This window comes from Pezoporus occidentalis, unplaced genomic scaffold (genome assembly GCF_034315485.1).
Source record: "Pezoporus occidentalis ecotype Australia unplaced genomic scaffold, CSIRO_AGI_Poc_V1 ctg269, whole genome shotgun sequence".
NCBI lineage: Eukaryota > Metazoa > Chordata > Aves > Psittaciformes > Psittacidae > Pezoporus > Pezoporus occidentalis.
This window is the reverse complement of record NW_026914600.1, coordinates 558,392-575,171: the sequence shown is the minus strand read 5'-3', so window position 1 is coordinate 575,171 and position 16,780 is coordinate 558,392. Positions and strand designations below refer to the sequence as shown.

The 16,780-nt window shown below is 39.5% G+C and overlaps 1 protein-coding gene across 1 annotated transcript in view; it reads left to right on the top strand.

Moving 5' to 3' along the window:
• Positions 1-15,183, top strand: part of RNF38 (ring finger protein 38) — a 32,374-nt gene extending 17,191 nt beyond the window's left edge. Inside the window, exons 5-11 of the mRNA XM_062624533.1 lie at positions 778-948; positions 2,736-2,897; positions 5,521-5,627; positions 6,955-7,039; positions 8,520-8,641; positions 10,102-10,201; positions 14,745-15,183. Coding sequence (XP_062480517.1) covers positions 778-948; positions 2,736-2,897; positions 5,521-5,627; positions 6,955-7,039; positions 8,520-8,641; positions 10,102-10,201; positions 14,745-14,807 — 810 coding nt within the window. The 3' untranslated portion in view covers positions 14,808-15,183. The remainder of the gene's footprint in view (positions 1-777; positions 949-2,735; positions 2,898-5,520; positions 5,628-6,954; positions 7,040-8,519; positions 8,642-10,101; positions 10,202-14,744) is intronic.
• Positions 15,184-16,780: the final 1,597 nt, after the last annotated feature.

Here is a 16,780-nt window from a genome sequence, read left to right as displayed (position 1 = left end):
TTTCTTTCTTCATAAGTTTTGATAACAGGTGTCTTATTAATGCCTGACATGCTGATGATGGATCACAAAGCAAGAAAAAGCGAATGCTGTTTTTCTTGCTCCTCCGTATCTAGAGTTGGAAGTAAAACCGAACACTTCCACAAAGCACATTTCTGCTCCCTTGCAGTGCGTTCATTTAGTGTTCAGACTTCAGTGCCCAAAGTTTCTTTTGTGTGAGGAATGTCAAAAAGGAGAGAAAAAGGACTGTCACTTAGGGAGCTGCCTTCAGATCATGGGACTCACCTCAAAGTGCAGGACTGAGCAGATCCTAGGAATTATTTTTAGTGTGTGGGGCAACAGAGCTCTAAAAGCACAGTCTTGGCAGCTGGGAGTCTCTTGGCTCCGTAAAGAGCTTAACATGGTTGCAAGGCCATTGCTTCGGCATGTCATCTTGAAGGTAATACATGAGGAAAATAACATTAGCTAGGACAAATGTATCTGCTCATCACTTACAAGTCTCTGTAATCTTGGAGTATTGAAAACCGTAATTCCCACTGTACCTTCTGAAAAGGGGCAGTTACTTTGCATCTAGCAGATGTCACATTTTGGTACTTCCAGAGTGTGTTCTGCAGTAGTCACTGGGTATTTGCATGAGCTACTATTTAAGTATGCAGTGGAGGCTTTTCTAGGGAGGCAAGAGAACTGCTTTGTTTTAGTGATGTCTTTACAGAATAAAGAATGTTCTATAGGGGATGTTTGTGCTAGAGACAAAAATATGTTGTTTTCATTTTATTTCAGATGCTTCAGGCATGCTCAGTCCAGCACCTACCTGTACCATATGCAGCATTTCCACCCCTCATTTCTAGTGACCCATTCCTATTGCATCCTCCTCACATCTCTCCACACCACCCTCCTCACTTGCCTCCTCCAGGACAGTTTGTTCCTTTTCAAGCACAGCAGTCACGGTCGGTAAGTAAAGCTTCTTACCCACCTCTCTGTACAGCTGGTAGGACTCAATACCTGGGTGAGGAAACAGAAGGATTTTGTTTAAAGTAATGGGGTTTTGTACTTGTGCATCCTTAGGAAGTCTGTAACGACTTGGTGTGAAGATGGAAAAACAGTTTTAAAGTTCACAGTGTTTCTGTGCAGATTTCATCAGCTGTTTCTCCATAGGCATTTACTTCTATTAAAAGGATATGTATTTGCTTCACCAACCATTCCTTTGAGTATTTCTTTCCCAGGAAGCAGAAGAGAGCCCAGAGGAGGTCGTGTAGTGCAGTGGTGGTCTCAGAGAAAAGCTTAGCAGAGAGAGATGGAAGCACAGAATGTTGCTTTCATTACATGCTTTTTCTGTGTTCTCAGTTAATTTTTAAATGATCAGTGCTTTTCCTAGAACATTATGACCTTGGGTTGTCCAGACATTAAAAAGCCTTCAGTATCCCTTTCCCTTTTTGTTGTTTTGGGTTTGTTTTTTTTTCTCTTTTTCCACTTACGAGAGTTACTGATGCCTTCGCTTAAGCAGACTTGGCTTAGTGATAAAGACAAATATAAGAAAATGTGACTCTGTTTTGGATTTTGGGGTGATCAGACTTTCAGTTGTGGCCTACAGCTCTTGCTGTGAAGTTATCTGTATACTCATGTCCATTTATTTGCTCCTCTTGACTAGAAGATGCCAGTATTTCACTAAGACAGAAATAGAAAACAGCTTCTTTGTCATTTACAGACACTGCTGAGACTTCTCCATGCCATGCCTCAGGTGTTTTTAGGGTGATAATCACTGTGTTGTGATGATGTGAGAACAGCTGGAAAAATATAGTTTTCAGTGGTAATCTTTATAAGGCTTTCTTTTAGAAAATGCATGGGGTTTAACTCAGCTTTTAGCTTGGGTTGCTTACTTAGGTTACTGACTAGGCTTGCCTGTCAACTTTTAGCTCTGTCAAAACACTTGTGTCTTAATGGTTTAAGAGTACCTTGTGTTTAAAGCTTGATTTGCATGGCAGGGAAACAGAATATTCCTTTGGTTAGGCTTTCTTAGCTGGATTTCTTGAAATGGTGGAAATCAGGAAGAGAAAGGTATATTAATGAAACATTGATAATTCCTGGTTATTTCTTGAGTGCTTTTGGGCCTGACTGATGTACTGTAGTTGACTAGATTACAATACTGAACTGGAATCTCACACTTCTGAAACCTCTGGACTGCATGTCCTTGGTAGGACTGCTTGCATGATCCTCCTAAGAAAGCCTTTGCTTGATTGTTCAATATCATCAGCAGTTTAATCCACTGGACCTGCCATGTTTCCTCTCCACTTTTCAGATTTTTTGGCACATTTTCAGTTCTTGTCTATGGCTGTTTATTTTTTTCTCTCACACGGTTGTACAGTGAAAGCAGACTGGCAAGAAGGAGAGCAAATATTTTTCCTGAAAAATACAAGACACAGGAAATTACAGCCACTCCTATATTTGCTATAAATTGCTTGTATAAATTCCTGGCCTATAAGCATGGCTAGCTCAAAAAGGTGAATTTACATCAAATGTAGTGTTGTCTTTGCTTTTTGGTAGTGTTAATGACACAGGAATTATTCACAGAGTTACTATGTGAAACTGAGTACAATTATACCTGTAAATTTCATTTATTTATTTATTGCCTTATAATATTGACCACAGCAGCTCAGAATATACATCTAGGATTGCAGTTTTTTACTCAGGAAAAATGCATCTTCCTTATTGCAAGAAAGCCTCTCTTTTTTTTCTTTTAGCCACTTCAAAGGATAGAAAATGAAGTGGAACTGCTTGGAGAACATCTTCCTGTAGGAGGTTTTACATACCCTCCTTCGGCCCATCCACCAACATTGCCTCCTTCAGCTCCTCTCCAATTCCTAACCCATGATCCCTTACACCAGGAGGTGTCATTTGGTGTTGTAAGTATTGTTTTCTGCATTACATTATTGTTCATTCTGCATTGACACGCTTGATGTTTATTCTATGGTACATTGTGTTCAAAAGTGGCATTTCTTGCAGTGTATCCTGTTAATTGGCTATAGCTGCATAGCATAAGCAGTTTTAATCAAGTCAAAGGTAACTTAATGACACCAGGACATGATTACTGATAATATTACCTGCAGAGTGTCATAGGAGTTATTTAGAAAGCATTCCATGTTGCCACACAGACCAGGATTTCTACTGCAGAAACTAATTAGTGGAGTTTAGAAAAGCTGCTGTCACTTCTAGCTAATTGTTCATTGTATGTTGTGTTTCCACAAGTCAGAGAAGCCAGAATGCTTTAGAAATCGTTCTTCTTCAAAGTGTTTGGTACAGAGTGCTTCCATAATGTAGACTGCATTAAGTTGACCAGTGCATAAAGTTAACAAAAGGTTTTAAGGCATACTGTGATTTAAAATTCTAAGTGAGAATGAAATTTTAAGCCCCATGGCTACAGGATATATAGATAACTTCTCTTCAATTAAGTGTTTTTGAAATCACTGAACCTGCTTAGATGTTTGCTGCAGCCGTCATAAAGGTTCAGATAAGTCTCCACCGTTAAATACTTAGTTCACTGTTAAACTAAAGGTGTACAGATTTTCAGTGAAGTTTTCAGTCGTTGTGAGCCACTCTGGAGACAAAAGCACTTAAGAACTTTCATAAATGCTTGTGTTTTATTCAACATTTTTTCTAGATGAATTACAGTCTGATCACAAACATTTTGGTTGGTGTGAGGCTTTCTTGATTTCCAAGTTCAGTCTTTAAAGTAGATAAAGAGCACAATACCATGTTTTGCAGATTATGTAGCATTTGTCCTCCCTGATGCTTCAGCTGTGGTTTGTTTATCACTAGGGAGTAGAATAGAGGTGTATTACAAGTAATCATGTGGTCTTTTATAAAGCAATCCTGAATCTTTATGAAATTGTATTTTTATTAAAATTATGGTAGGATGGCTGCATTTCTGATTCCTCTTCACTCAGTGAATACAACAGTTTCTGGTTTTGGATTGCAGAATCCATAAAAGCAGTAAAATTGATATGTCTAGTTTGTGACCTTGCTTTTAAGAAGATGACCCATGCTTTTTTGCAGTGTGTTTATATTCATATGTAAATTTTATGTATGACATGGGCTACCTATTACTAATATTTCCATTATAACATTAAGGGAGGGTTTAGGCTAGTCATTTGGTGGTGTTGGGCTTTTGCATTTTCTTAGATTTCAAACACAGAAGAAGTGCATGTTAGTAGACTTCTAGTGTCCTTTGTTTCAAAAAACCCCAAAGTCTCAAGGCCTTCAAATATAGTTTGATATGAGTGTACATGAATTTCAGTTTTAAAAATTATTAAAAAAAAATGGTATTTTGGATATTCCTGGGGAAATACAGTGGAATTCAAGTGTAAATTTTTTAGCCATTCATGTCCCCATGTTAGTAGGTAATGCAAGGAATTCTGAGCACTTACAATGAAAACTTCAATTTACAGGTAAAGAGCTTAGCATGCAAATGAAAATAAATATGGCAAAAAAAGCACTGATTTATCCATGGAAATAGTACATTGAAGCTTTAGGCTTGAGTGTCTCTTTAGGTGTTGGCCAGCTGCAGAAATTGTACTGATTAAACTCTCGTAGTATACTTGAAAGGCTTCAGCCCTTCTGTAACATAAATGTAAATATACACCACTGCATAACAGTTAAGGGGTTGGTTTGTTTTTTTTTAAGAGGTTTTTTGAAAATCTTTTTAAAGGCTTATTTACTCAGCCACTCATGCACAAGTCTGTGGAACAGCACCAGATCTAAAACCTGGGCTTTTATATTTAGAAGGGAGTCAGCAGTTCAAGCCCTGTTTCCCGAATCATCCTGCATGTGGACTGTCACACAAGAGCTAGCTAGGGTTTGTGAATTACCACTTTTTCATATGGAGTGGCATGATTGTATGTTTTGTGAGCGTTGTTTCAAACTGAGGCTGAGATTCTTTAGTATTTGAGCAGAGGCTGGATTTTTTTAATAATGCTTTATTGAAGTGGATTTCAGTATTCAAGTTTCATTTTATTTCGTGATTAGGAAAACAAAATGTTGAATCACAGACTCAAAGACTGGTTGAGGTTGGAAGGGACCTCTGAAGGTCATCTGGTCCAACCTCCCTACTCAAGCAGGGTCAGGTAAAGCTGGTTGCCCAAGGCAACTTTTGAAGGTCTCCAAGGAAGGAGACTCCACCACTCAGTGGGCAGCAAATGTTTCCTGATGTTCAGACAGAGCCTCCTGTGTTTCAGTTTGTGTCCATTGCCTCTGGTCTTGTCACTGAGCACCACTGAAGAGCCTGGCTCTGTCTTCTTTGCACCCTCCCTTCAGTTATTTGTACACATTGATGAGATCCCCCTGAACCTTGTCTTCGCCAGGCTGAACAGTTGCAGCTCTCATACATGAGATGCTCCGGTCCCATCTTAGTCACCCTTTGTTAAACCCTCCTTAGTATGTCCATGTCTGTTGTGTTCTGGCAAGCCCAGAACTGGACACAATTCCAGTTTCATAGGTTCCATTTGAAGATTATTGTCTTCTTTCTTGCAGCCTTACCCACCGTTCATGCCTCGAAGGCTCACAGGGCGCAGCAGATACCGAACACAGCAGCCAGTACCACCACATCCTTACCATCCCAGCCTATTACCTTACGTGCTGTAAGTTCAAAGTATATTTGCTTCCATGTAGGCTATTAAGTCACTTGACTTCCAACAAGTCTTGGGATGTTCTATGGTTGGACTCTACCAGAAGCAGGCAAAGTTCAGCTGTCCCACAAAGGAGGAAAACTTCCATTTCTATATAGCTCTTCAGCCTGTTTCAAATAACATTCACCCTTTTTTGAGGCACACCAGCCTCTTTGTTTCTGAGCTCTTTGTACAATCTTCAGCACATTTCAAAACTTTGTTCTTTGATACTCTTATTACAGAGGCATGGTTAGACTGTAGGATAAAGTCCTAGGATCCTTCACTTACAAAATAAATCTTTTGCTTTGGTTCTTAATTATGAAATACAAGGCTGAAAGCTTTCTATGATGTGTTCCAGTTAGGCTAAACTGCTGATCTTTTAGAGCTGTTGAATTTCTGCTTTACCTCCGATTAGCCATTCCTGGAAAAATTTCAGGACAATTAACATTTAGGAATTAATCATAGTGTGTTATGGTAGACTCTTGGGGTGGGGAGGGGAAGAGGGGGAAGGGAGAGATTTGGGTATATAACATGATACGTATTACTCTCTTCTGTTCTGGAAATAAGTATGAAATGTTGTGGCACAGTAATTCCTGATGGGTTCAGTGGGATTTTAGTATATTTTAGTGCTGTGAATTTGTGATTTATATGTCTGTGCATTAAATTTTGACCCACAGTACTATCCTCAGTGGTAGAAACACTCGTTGAATAAAAATAAGATTAAAATAAAATAACACAGGAAAATATATCTCTAGCCTCTCTTTCTGAAGAAATCCTGCTTTAACCAGAAGCATGTGAGTTGAATTTGTGCTTGCCTTCAGTATGGAAGTTGGTCCAGTAGTATATGCTATTTATCTTCATTGTGTGTTTTTAGGCTTACAGAAGTTGCAGGGCTTTTGTATTGAAGAGCTAAGTAAACTTAGAGTTCCTTTTCTTTGTTGGTATTTTATCCACTTAAAGAAATAAAATATATTTAAAGCCAGGCTGGCAGGTTTAGCTCTCCTTAATGTGTTATAATCAAGAGGTTAGTGTTTTGTAATAACTCTGAGCCTGGTTAGAAGTATCATCTGGAACATATATTCAATTAAAAAGGCAGCACTCCCAGTATCAAAAAGTGGCAGAATTAGCTTTTTCTTTGACTCTCGCTTGTCTGTTATTCGCATCAAACTTAACATTTTTACCGTTTCTAAGAACTTGCTGATTTGAGAGGGATCAGTAAGGTAACCTTACCTCTGCCAGATGTTTCTGTGCATTCCTTCAGCGAGGTGCTGAATCTTTTGATTGTTTGCTCTCATGGTAGATCAGTGCTTCCAGTGCCACCTGCGGTTGGACCAGCTTTCAGCTTTGAGTTGGATGTGGAAGATGGAGAGGTAGAAAACTATGAGGTTGGTGTGCAAACTACAACTACCTTTAATGAAACAATGTTGACTAAAGCAATACATAAAATATTATTATATTTTGCTTTTAATTCTACTTTTGTCTTTCCAGTAAGTATAGTGACTGTAAAAGCAAAATCAAAAAAACATCCTTTCAGGTTTTTTTGCAATACTGGGTATTAGAAGTGCTTAGCTTTATTTTTCGCCTGTTGCTCTTTCCCAGAATTTACCATTCCGGGCTAGCAATCCTCAAACTGCTCAGCTTTTATGTACTACATGCTACTCTTCTACTTTTAAGTCTTAGTTGATTTTAAATACCAAACAGAAGTGAAGCACTTTCAAAAGAACAGGGTAAGTTACTGATTTTAAGTGTGTAACTTTACATAATAGTATTAATACAGAATGGTGTCGATGTCATAGATTGATTAATCTAAATACAGTGTTTGCAAAACTGCCTTAATGCCTTTCCTTCTTGTCCATCAGAAGGGTACACTGATTCACATCTATAGATGTAGAACCCTCTTCAATATCCTCTGTAATTATGGGGCAGTTACAGCTGTTGTGTCTTTGCTGGTTCTGAGTCTATTGGATTCTATTGGATTTCTCTTTGAACAGTTGTCACCAACCCTTAATTTTGCATCACTTTGTTCCCGTTAAGAGCTTTGTGTAGTTGCACATTTTCAGTTTAATGATGAGCACTTCTGTAATAACTTCTATGCTAGCTCAGAAGCAGCAGCATCTTATTTCTAAGGATTGGGACCTTAGGTTTGTCAGCAGTAGGAATCTGTTTGTGATCACTACCATCTGCAGTTTTCTCCAAATCTTTTTAACTTTTCTGTGCCTTGTTCTCCATCACATTTATGATATTTTTCCTAGGTCCCTTGTGAAGGAGTGCAAGTTACATACATGACAGAGTGCAAATTATTTACATAAGAGGCTTTTGGTAGCAATGATTGGCTTATAGAAAATGAACATAAAGTAAAAAAAAGTGCTTAAAGTTTGATGGCATGTATTTGTTTTCCAGATTCAGGATAAAATGTCCCTATTTCATTTCAGTAGCCCAAGACACAAAGTGGGAATCGGAGCCTGTCACATTAAATTCTTTGTTTCTCTCACAAGACCAGACTCATATATTCTTAGGAAGAAAATGTGCTCATTTTTTCTGGTTATCAGCACAATTAATTTCATAGCAGGGTGGGGGGTGCTTCAGAACCAAAGCATTTCCCAAGCTGTGCTTGCAGCCACAGGGTTAATTGGAATTTGAGTCCTGGAGGTTATGAAATCACAGAGAGAACATCTTACAGAGTTTGGATGGCTGAAAGACTTTCCATGGGGCTTGAGTTGTAGAGGAGAAGTAAGGTTCTTGACATTTCTTGATAGACGGCTGTTCTTTGCTACCAGCTGAGGTCATGAGGCAGCTCCAGCTGGAGTAGGACCAGAGCCTGTCTAAGCAGCAGATGTTTAAATGTGCATTTTCTGTGTTTTGCAGGCCCTTCTGAATTTGGCAGAACGTCTGGGAGAAGCCAAACCACGGGGATTGACAAAGGCAGATATTGAACAGCTTCCATCCTACAGGTTCAATCCAAACAACCACCAGTCAGAACAGACTTTGTAAGTACATTCATCTCTTTCAAAGGTCTATAATTCAGGTGGCTACGTTTTCTTTATTTTGCAGCCTCAGCTGAGCCAGAAGGGCTTTACAAGCAGCCTTCCAGTATCAAAGGGGGCCTACACGGATGCTGGAAAGGGGCTCTCATCGGGTACTGTAGTGGTAGGACAAGGGAGAATGGGTTCAGACTTAAACAGGGGAAGTTCAGGTTAGATATAAGGAAGAAGTTCTTCTCTGTGAGGGTGGTGAGGCCCTGGCACAGGTTGCCCAGGGAAGCTGTGGCTTCCCCATCCCTAGCAATATTCAACACCAGGCTGGATGGGGCTTAGAGCAACCTGGTCTAGTGGAATGTGTTCCTACCTGTGACAGGGTGTTGGAACTGGATGATCTTAAGGTCCTTTCCAGCCGTAACAATTCTGTGATTCTATGATTCTCTGTTAGTAAGCAGTTTAATATTTTTTCTCTTGGGCTGCTTTCAGATCAAATACTATTTAGCCTTACTTTAAAACCTCTATATAGTCTGACATTATTAGCTGTGTTTCAGTTTAGTTCCTTGGGATTTAAAATAAAATACAGGTGTTAGAGTTTCTGTTCAGCATACTAGACATGTCACCTGGAAATTAGCATATGTTAAAATAGAATCATAGAATTGTTTAGGTTGGAAAAGACCTTTAAGATCATCAAGTCCAACCATTCCCCAGCACTGCCAAGGTCACCACTAAATCATGTTACTTGAGCGCCTTACCTACACGGTTTGTGAACACTTCCAGGAATGGTGATTCCACTACTGCCCTCGGCAGCCTGCTCCAATGCCTGAACATCCTTTTGGGGAAGAAATTGTTCCTAGTATCCAGTCTAAACCTCCCCTGGTGCAGCTTGAGGCCATTTCCTTCTGTTCTGTCACGTGTTCCTTGGGAGAAGAGACCAGCAGCCTCCTGGTTCCATCCTCCTTTCAGGCAGTTGTAGAGGGTGATAAGGTCCCCTCTGAGCCTTTTCTTCCCCAGACTAAACCCCCCCAAGTTCCCTCAGCTGTTCCTCATCAGACTTGTGCTCCAGGCTGTTCACCAGCTCCGTTGCCCTTCTTGATACAGCACCTCAGTGTCTCTCTTGTAGTGAGGGGCCCAGTTTCATTTTCCAGTTTCAGTGACTCTCAGTGTGACTTACTAGTATCAGTAGGGAGTGAACTTTATAGATCATTATCTCTGCCGTTTGAATTTTGATTACATGTCTGTTCTGTTGGTTGTTGTGTGCTCTTCCGAGCAGGAATATTTGATTTGTGATTCAAAAGCACAGGGGAAGGAAGGGAAATAGAATAAAGCAATTCTCAGTTTAGATTGTCACTACACTTCGTTAACCACAGATGCGGGTAACTAGCTACCCATGTTGCAATACCTGTCAGGTTTTGTGGAACATACATTCATTCTTCTCACAAGATACATTTGAACTTTGTTGTCTGTTTTAGGTGTGTGGTGTGCATGTGTGATTTTGAGTCAAGGCAGCTACTTCGAGTCCTACCCTGTAACCACGAATTCCATGCCAAGTGTGTTGATAAATGGCTGAAGGTAAGGAAAAAATAGACAAATAAATCCCTATGGGACTGGAATTTTATGTTCAAAGGAGGGTATTTTGCTGTTACACTGTATCTTGATTCAGTTTTCCGATGCTTAGGCTAGAAATGCCAACAGAGTGGAAGCACTGTCTACTTATGATCTTTTTATAACAATTGGTAAAGAGTGCTTCTTTATAATTTTTGGCTCAAGGAAGAATGAATATGAAGAGAATGATTTTCTTTGATCTTTTTGTTTTCTGTTTGCACAAAGCAATAACTGAATTCAGGTAATATTTGAAATTAAGGAAGCCTTGAAAACAGAACAATAGCATAGTATAGGAATTACGAATTAGAGCCACCATCATCACAGAAACTGTTCTACATGTCCTGCATAGCAAGAATCATAAAATGAACACTAATACCTTCCTCCTCCATTTTGTTATTAATGTTACATGCTGGGGCAAATGTGTTATGTGTGTATGTGTTATGCATATATATATACGTATAGAAATGTAATTTATACAAATAGAAATTACAGCATTACAAAACTATGACGTAAACTTCCAAGAGAGTTTGAGTGGAAAAGATCTAGAGCCAGGGCAACCAAGCAGGAGGAGATAGAAAACAGCAACAGCACAGAAGGTACGAAGAACAGGAAATACAGTTACATTCATGATGGTACATAGATATCTCTACAAGCTTCATTAGCTAGATCTACTCAGCAAGGTATTGATTCTCATCTTGCATCATCTTTTTTTGGTATTTTACTGTGTTTAGCTTTAGTTTAATCTGTGTGTAGTTTGTTGTGTAGAACATTTGCAACTGCGGTGATCCTGTGTTAATACAGGATACAGTCCCTAGAGAATGACAAACAGTGTTTATTGTTTTAGAAAAATGCTTGCCTTTATGGCTTCATAAAAGCCAGAAAACACATATCTTGGGCATACACTAAAATATGCAGGGAATGAAAAAAAACCACCAATATTGACAGCATCCTTTTGGCTAACAAGATATCAAGAAATATGAGAAGAATTTTAAAGACTGGGATATAAAATGGAAGAGGAGCCCGAGAAAGTGGGTATTCAAGAATCATGCCCTCCAAGCTCAGGAGCAATGTATCCTGAGAAAGAGGAAGTTGGGCAAGAACACCAGGAGTCTTGTGTGAAGGAACAAAGAGCTGCTGAGGAAAATGCATCATAAAAAAAGAGGCTTACAGAGGGTAGAAGGAAGTTCAACAAGGCCAAGTGCAAGGTCCTGCCCCTGGGTCAGTCACAAGCACAAACACAGGATGGGGCAAACTGAATGGAGTAGCCCTGAGGAGAAGGACTTGGGTGTGTTGGTCAGTGAGAGGTTCCCCATGACTCGGCTTCTGTGTGTGCTTGAGCCCAGAACCCCACCATGTGCTGGGCAGCATCCCCAGAGATTGAGCAGCAGGTCGACAGAGGGGATTCTCCCCGTCTGCTGCATGCTGGGGAGACCGCCCCCTGCAGTCCTGCATCCAGCTCTGGACCAGCAACGCAAGAGGGACGTGAAGCTGTTGGAGTGAGTCCAGAAGAGACCACAGAGATGCTGTGAGAGCTGGGCTTGTTCAGCTTGGAGAAGGCTCTGGGGAGGTCTTAGAACAGCTCCCGGTACCTACAGGGGCCAACAATAATAAATAATAATAAAGTTCAAGAGGGGCTTTTGACAGGGGGCTGTAGGGACAAGACAAGGAGGAATGGCGTTAACCTGACAGAGGGGAGATTGAGATGAGCTCTTGGCAGAAGTTCTTCCATGTGAGGGTGGTGGGGCCCTGGCACAGCTTGCCCAAAGAAGCTGTGGCTGCCCCATCCCTGGCAGTGTTCAAGGCCAGGTTGGATGGGGCTTGGAGCAATATGGTGTAGTAGAAGGTGTCCCTGCCCATGGCAGGTGGTTGGAACTGGGTGAGCTTTAAGATCCCTTCCAACCCAAACCAGTCTGTGATTCTATGAAAGACTGTTACTATTAGTGTCAGCTAGGTGGAACAATGAATTTAATAATACACAATCTAAACCTAAATGGGTGCAATTATACCCATCTAAAACTGCCTGCCGTGGCAACATTTGTACCAGAGCTGGATGCAAGGTAAGCTAGACAAGATTAAAGCATTGTAGTGTAAGATTGCTGAGGCAATATATTTACAATGTATGGGTTTGCTACATTGGTACGAAGGTGATGTATAGAAATAAAGACTATTTTGCTTTGCAGATTATAACAAATTACTTGTAACACCAGCCTATTTTAGTTACATCTTATGTCTAAACTTGCTTACAATTAAGTGTGTGGCTTGTTGATGCATAAAAAGTTTGATCTGCCCTGTGAACAGTACCACCTTCTTGGGTAATGTGAGAACTGAGAGGAGATACTCTTCCACAGTGCATTGCTCACTTTAATTTATGCTTTCCTAAAGCAAGGGTAAAGACTTGTGAGAGAAGATGTAATACAGTGGGGGAAACAGAATGAACATGAGGGAGGTTATCCCTTTGCTTTTCAAAGTACCATCAGCTGTTAAATTTCACAGCCTTTGGTTGTTAGTATCCTAAATCCTTTAATTAACTATAAATACACCAGAAATCTGTTTTTTGTAAAGTAAGGGTTAGTCGTCATTCAAAAGGACAGCTTGATAACGTGACCTGTCATCACCCTGAGGGTTTAAAACCAGAGAACAAAGACAACTTGCCTTTGTATTTCACATTCTTTTAGGAAGTGCTGTACATATATATGGGAAAAAGACAGTAACACCAAAGTAGTGCAATGCTTTTTAGAGCATTCTAGTAGCCCTACAGATTTGTTATTGTAAATATGGTTCACTTGAGCCACGTTTTATAATTAACTGGGTTAATTCATTGTGCAGCTCTCTTCTTGCAGTATAAAAGTCAAGTTGCCTGGCAGAATAGCTAGTTAGAAGGTCAGATAACAGTATTATGTCCATCTCATTCCTCTTTTTGCACCAAAGAGTCATGTTAAATACCAGGAAAAGGAAATATATTCCATGAAAGGCACCAGAATGCAGCTATATTTAAACCTAGTGTTCATGTAGGTTCTTGAGAAGTTATTCAACAGGCAGTTCTGCAGTGTCTGTTGTTTTACCCTGGCACAGTGGATTTATTTCTGGCAGGACATTACTCCCACTGAATGCTCTGTTTCATGCTACAAGTGGTAGATACTTTATTATTTATCTAAGCAAATACCTCTTGATTCATTACTCCATTGAATTTTGAAGAATATGCCTTTCTATTTGAAAAATTGTATTAGCTGCATTATATTGGGGATAATGTGAACACAAAGTGGTCACCAAGGAATGGCATCATCCTCAAGTAATTTCAGAACTGCTAGTGAAAGAGCCAGAAAAGAATTTTGAATTGATTCTCGAGTTCATGCTTTACAGAAAATATGAAGTAATAACTACAATATAAACTGTAAAACAATAATAACAGTAGTAATTGACAGCAAAAAATACATCCTTATTTTAACTGGCATCATTAAATAATGGTTTTCAGTAATAACATGTTACTTTTATTGGAATTTATTGTTTGGGTTTGAGGTTTGTGACAGTGGTTTCTGAACTCTGGCCTGCAGAGCCACATTTCTGATGCTCTCACTTGTATCTTCACTGAAAACTTTGGCCATGTTGGAAAAAAATGGAGTTGACAGTGGTTAGTCCTGCAGTTCTGGGAACTATAAAAATAAGGGATTTGGGACAGGGAGTAGTTCTCTTCACTCAGCCCTTCACTAAGGAAATGTTTTATCAAATATGTTACGTATTTATTTAGGGCTTTTTCTCACCATTTGATAAAATGAAATTAGCCTTTATTTGAAAAGGGGAATGGAAAGGCAGAAATACTGTCCCTGTAGCTTAAGGAATGCTACTTCTTGTTTTCCTTATCATTTTAAGGAAGCTATAAAAGTAAAGGGGTCACAGGATGTATTTTCAGTGAGTGCTTTGCTCAGTTTAGGCCTCATGGTGTGTATTATCTGAATACCTGTTCCGTCAGGTTGTCTTCTCTCTCCTCCTCCTTCCCCTTCCCTTTCTCTTTACCAAAACCCTTTCACTTTGCCCCTGGTCTTTCAGCTTTGACCAAGTCTATGTGGTGTGTTTCTATGAGAATAACTGAATGAGTAGGGTACGAAAGAGATGTGATCCTTGATCAGTAGAGCTTGTGACAGTCTGACACCCTTATATATGACATTGATTTGCACCCCAAGTCTGGTTTTGATGGGTTTCTCTGCAGGACATAGTAATCTTCTGAGTTGCATCCACCTGATTGCAATATACTGTAACTAAAAATCTGCATGAATAAACTCACCATCACTTACATGAAGCCTCATTTGCTCTTTTGCTTTAACTTTAAAGATAAAAGGCACTTTTATTTGTACTCATAATTCTGAATTGGCAAACTTCATCATACCTTAATTATGCTTTTGTTTTACATACTCTTGAGTAGCTTTTCAGTGCTCGCAGATGTCAGTGTCATGTACAGATCACCTCAACAGTGTGTGCTGGTACAGTAAACTGTCTTCTGTTTCTGCTTTCGCAGGCAAATCGGACCTGCCCGATTTGTAGAGCTGATGCTTCGGAAGTGCACCGTGATTCAGAATGACCAGTCTAAGAGCACAAACCTGGTTTGGGTGTTCCTGTCACGTGTATATACGAACTATCTATTGAACTTACCCATATGGCTTCCATCCTGCCCTTTACACAAAAGGGTTGATGGACCTTACTTTGCACTGTGTGACTTAATCAATTATAAAGCTTATAACTAGTCTTCACAGTTATGGGATTGTTATACTAACAGAGTGAGTGGAACTCCAAAGATTTTTATTTTTGGGTTTGGTTGGTTGGTTGGGTTTTTTAGCTTACTTTTGTGTGTGCACTAACATTCCCTGGTTTTTGTGTGATCATTCCGAGTGTTGCTGCAAGATTACTGTGGATGTGATCTTTTAGCATGTACTTTTGTATGAAAAAAAAAAGAAAAAGTGGTAGCTCCAGACCATATAGCAATCTACCTTATATAGAGCCTTCAGATACTGTGAGTGGGAATGGATGGTGCGAATGTGTGTTTGCTTGTGAGAGGGTGTGTGGCACATGCTTGTGACTGAGTGTGCACGTGTGTCTGAGAACCTATATACCAGCATGTACTGAGAACGTATGTGTGTAGTAATAATTATGCTGCAATGTATAATCTTGTGTGTTATTTAAACAGTACTAGTACTGTACACTGGTTCCTTTCCTTGTGTTTGCAGTTGCACACTGAGTGCAATGGGTGCAGCAATTACAGACATTTAGTATTTCCTCTCCAATGTACTTACAGGTATAAAGACCTTTCTACCTACTACTCCAACAGCTGTTATGCTTCCCCTTCATTGGAGGCTTTAAATGTGTACCACTAAAGAGCGCAGTGATTGTTCATACATGAGTGACCTTGGGGTTATTAGCGTACGTTTAAAAGTTTGGATTTTTAAACGGCTTATTTACAAGTTATTTTATCAATATAAAGTTGCAATATCGCACAAATCATTTAGCAATATTAATACCTTCAGTTGCTAAAATGAATATTAATACTTTTGTCTTTTTAAATTTTTCCAGCTGGGTTTGCCAGTTACGTGCTTCCTCCATGAAAGGAAGCAGAAAGGACTGAGGGTCTTATGCAACAGCTCTTCACTTTTGGCCATTGTACTTGCTAAGAACATAATCTTTTAGCTTATAAACATTGGCTTTAATCGCATACATTCATTGCAATTTACAAAGGAGTTTGTATACAACTAAAATAACTTGTAAAAGGTTAGAGTTTTATTTCTGCAGCTTTGTGAATAAAATAAAACTTTTTTAGCATTTTCTCAGAGAAGCAGAAATTCTTACTTCCTTCATTGTACCACAGAAGAAGATGGGTTTTGGTCACTAGTTGCAGAATTCAGTTGCCATGATGCTGCTTCCTGCCCTTATTTCATGATGAGTGAGTGTACTGTGAAGAAGGACTTCCCTTTATTTTTGCGATCAAGTTTCCAAAGCACTCCACTGTAGGAGAAAATTGGAACAGCACCTTCTAGAACAGTGCTGTGGAACAGGAGGTGATAACTTCCGTTCAGGTGCTCTGAATAATCCTTTTTTGGGCTATTGCAGAAAAATATAAGAGCTTCCTTTATAACATTCAGACTGTGAACATCATCAATATGTTCTAGCAAAACATTTAGGTCTGCCTGTACCATACCTACTCAAAGGATGCACTTTTAATGACAAAATTCTTCTCCTAAATATAGCGTCATTGCTTGGGTTGCAACACTGCAAGCGGCACAATCAGCAGTATGGCTGCATCTTGCTGCCAGACTCAGCTTTACATCCATTCTTAATCATTTCTTATGCTTTTTTATGCTGCTATGCTTTAGTATTCGTTATAATTCAAACAGCATTGGATTTTCTACATGCTGATATCCCTCTTTGAAGATTCTACAGACCAGCCACGGCTCTTGGTGCAGATAAAGCAAAAGCACAATTTTGCCCTGTTTCAGATGCTCTTCCTTCTGTTTAGTTATGCAGGTAGTTCTCAGAACCAATGAGTCTTTCCAAACCTGTCCA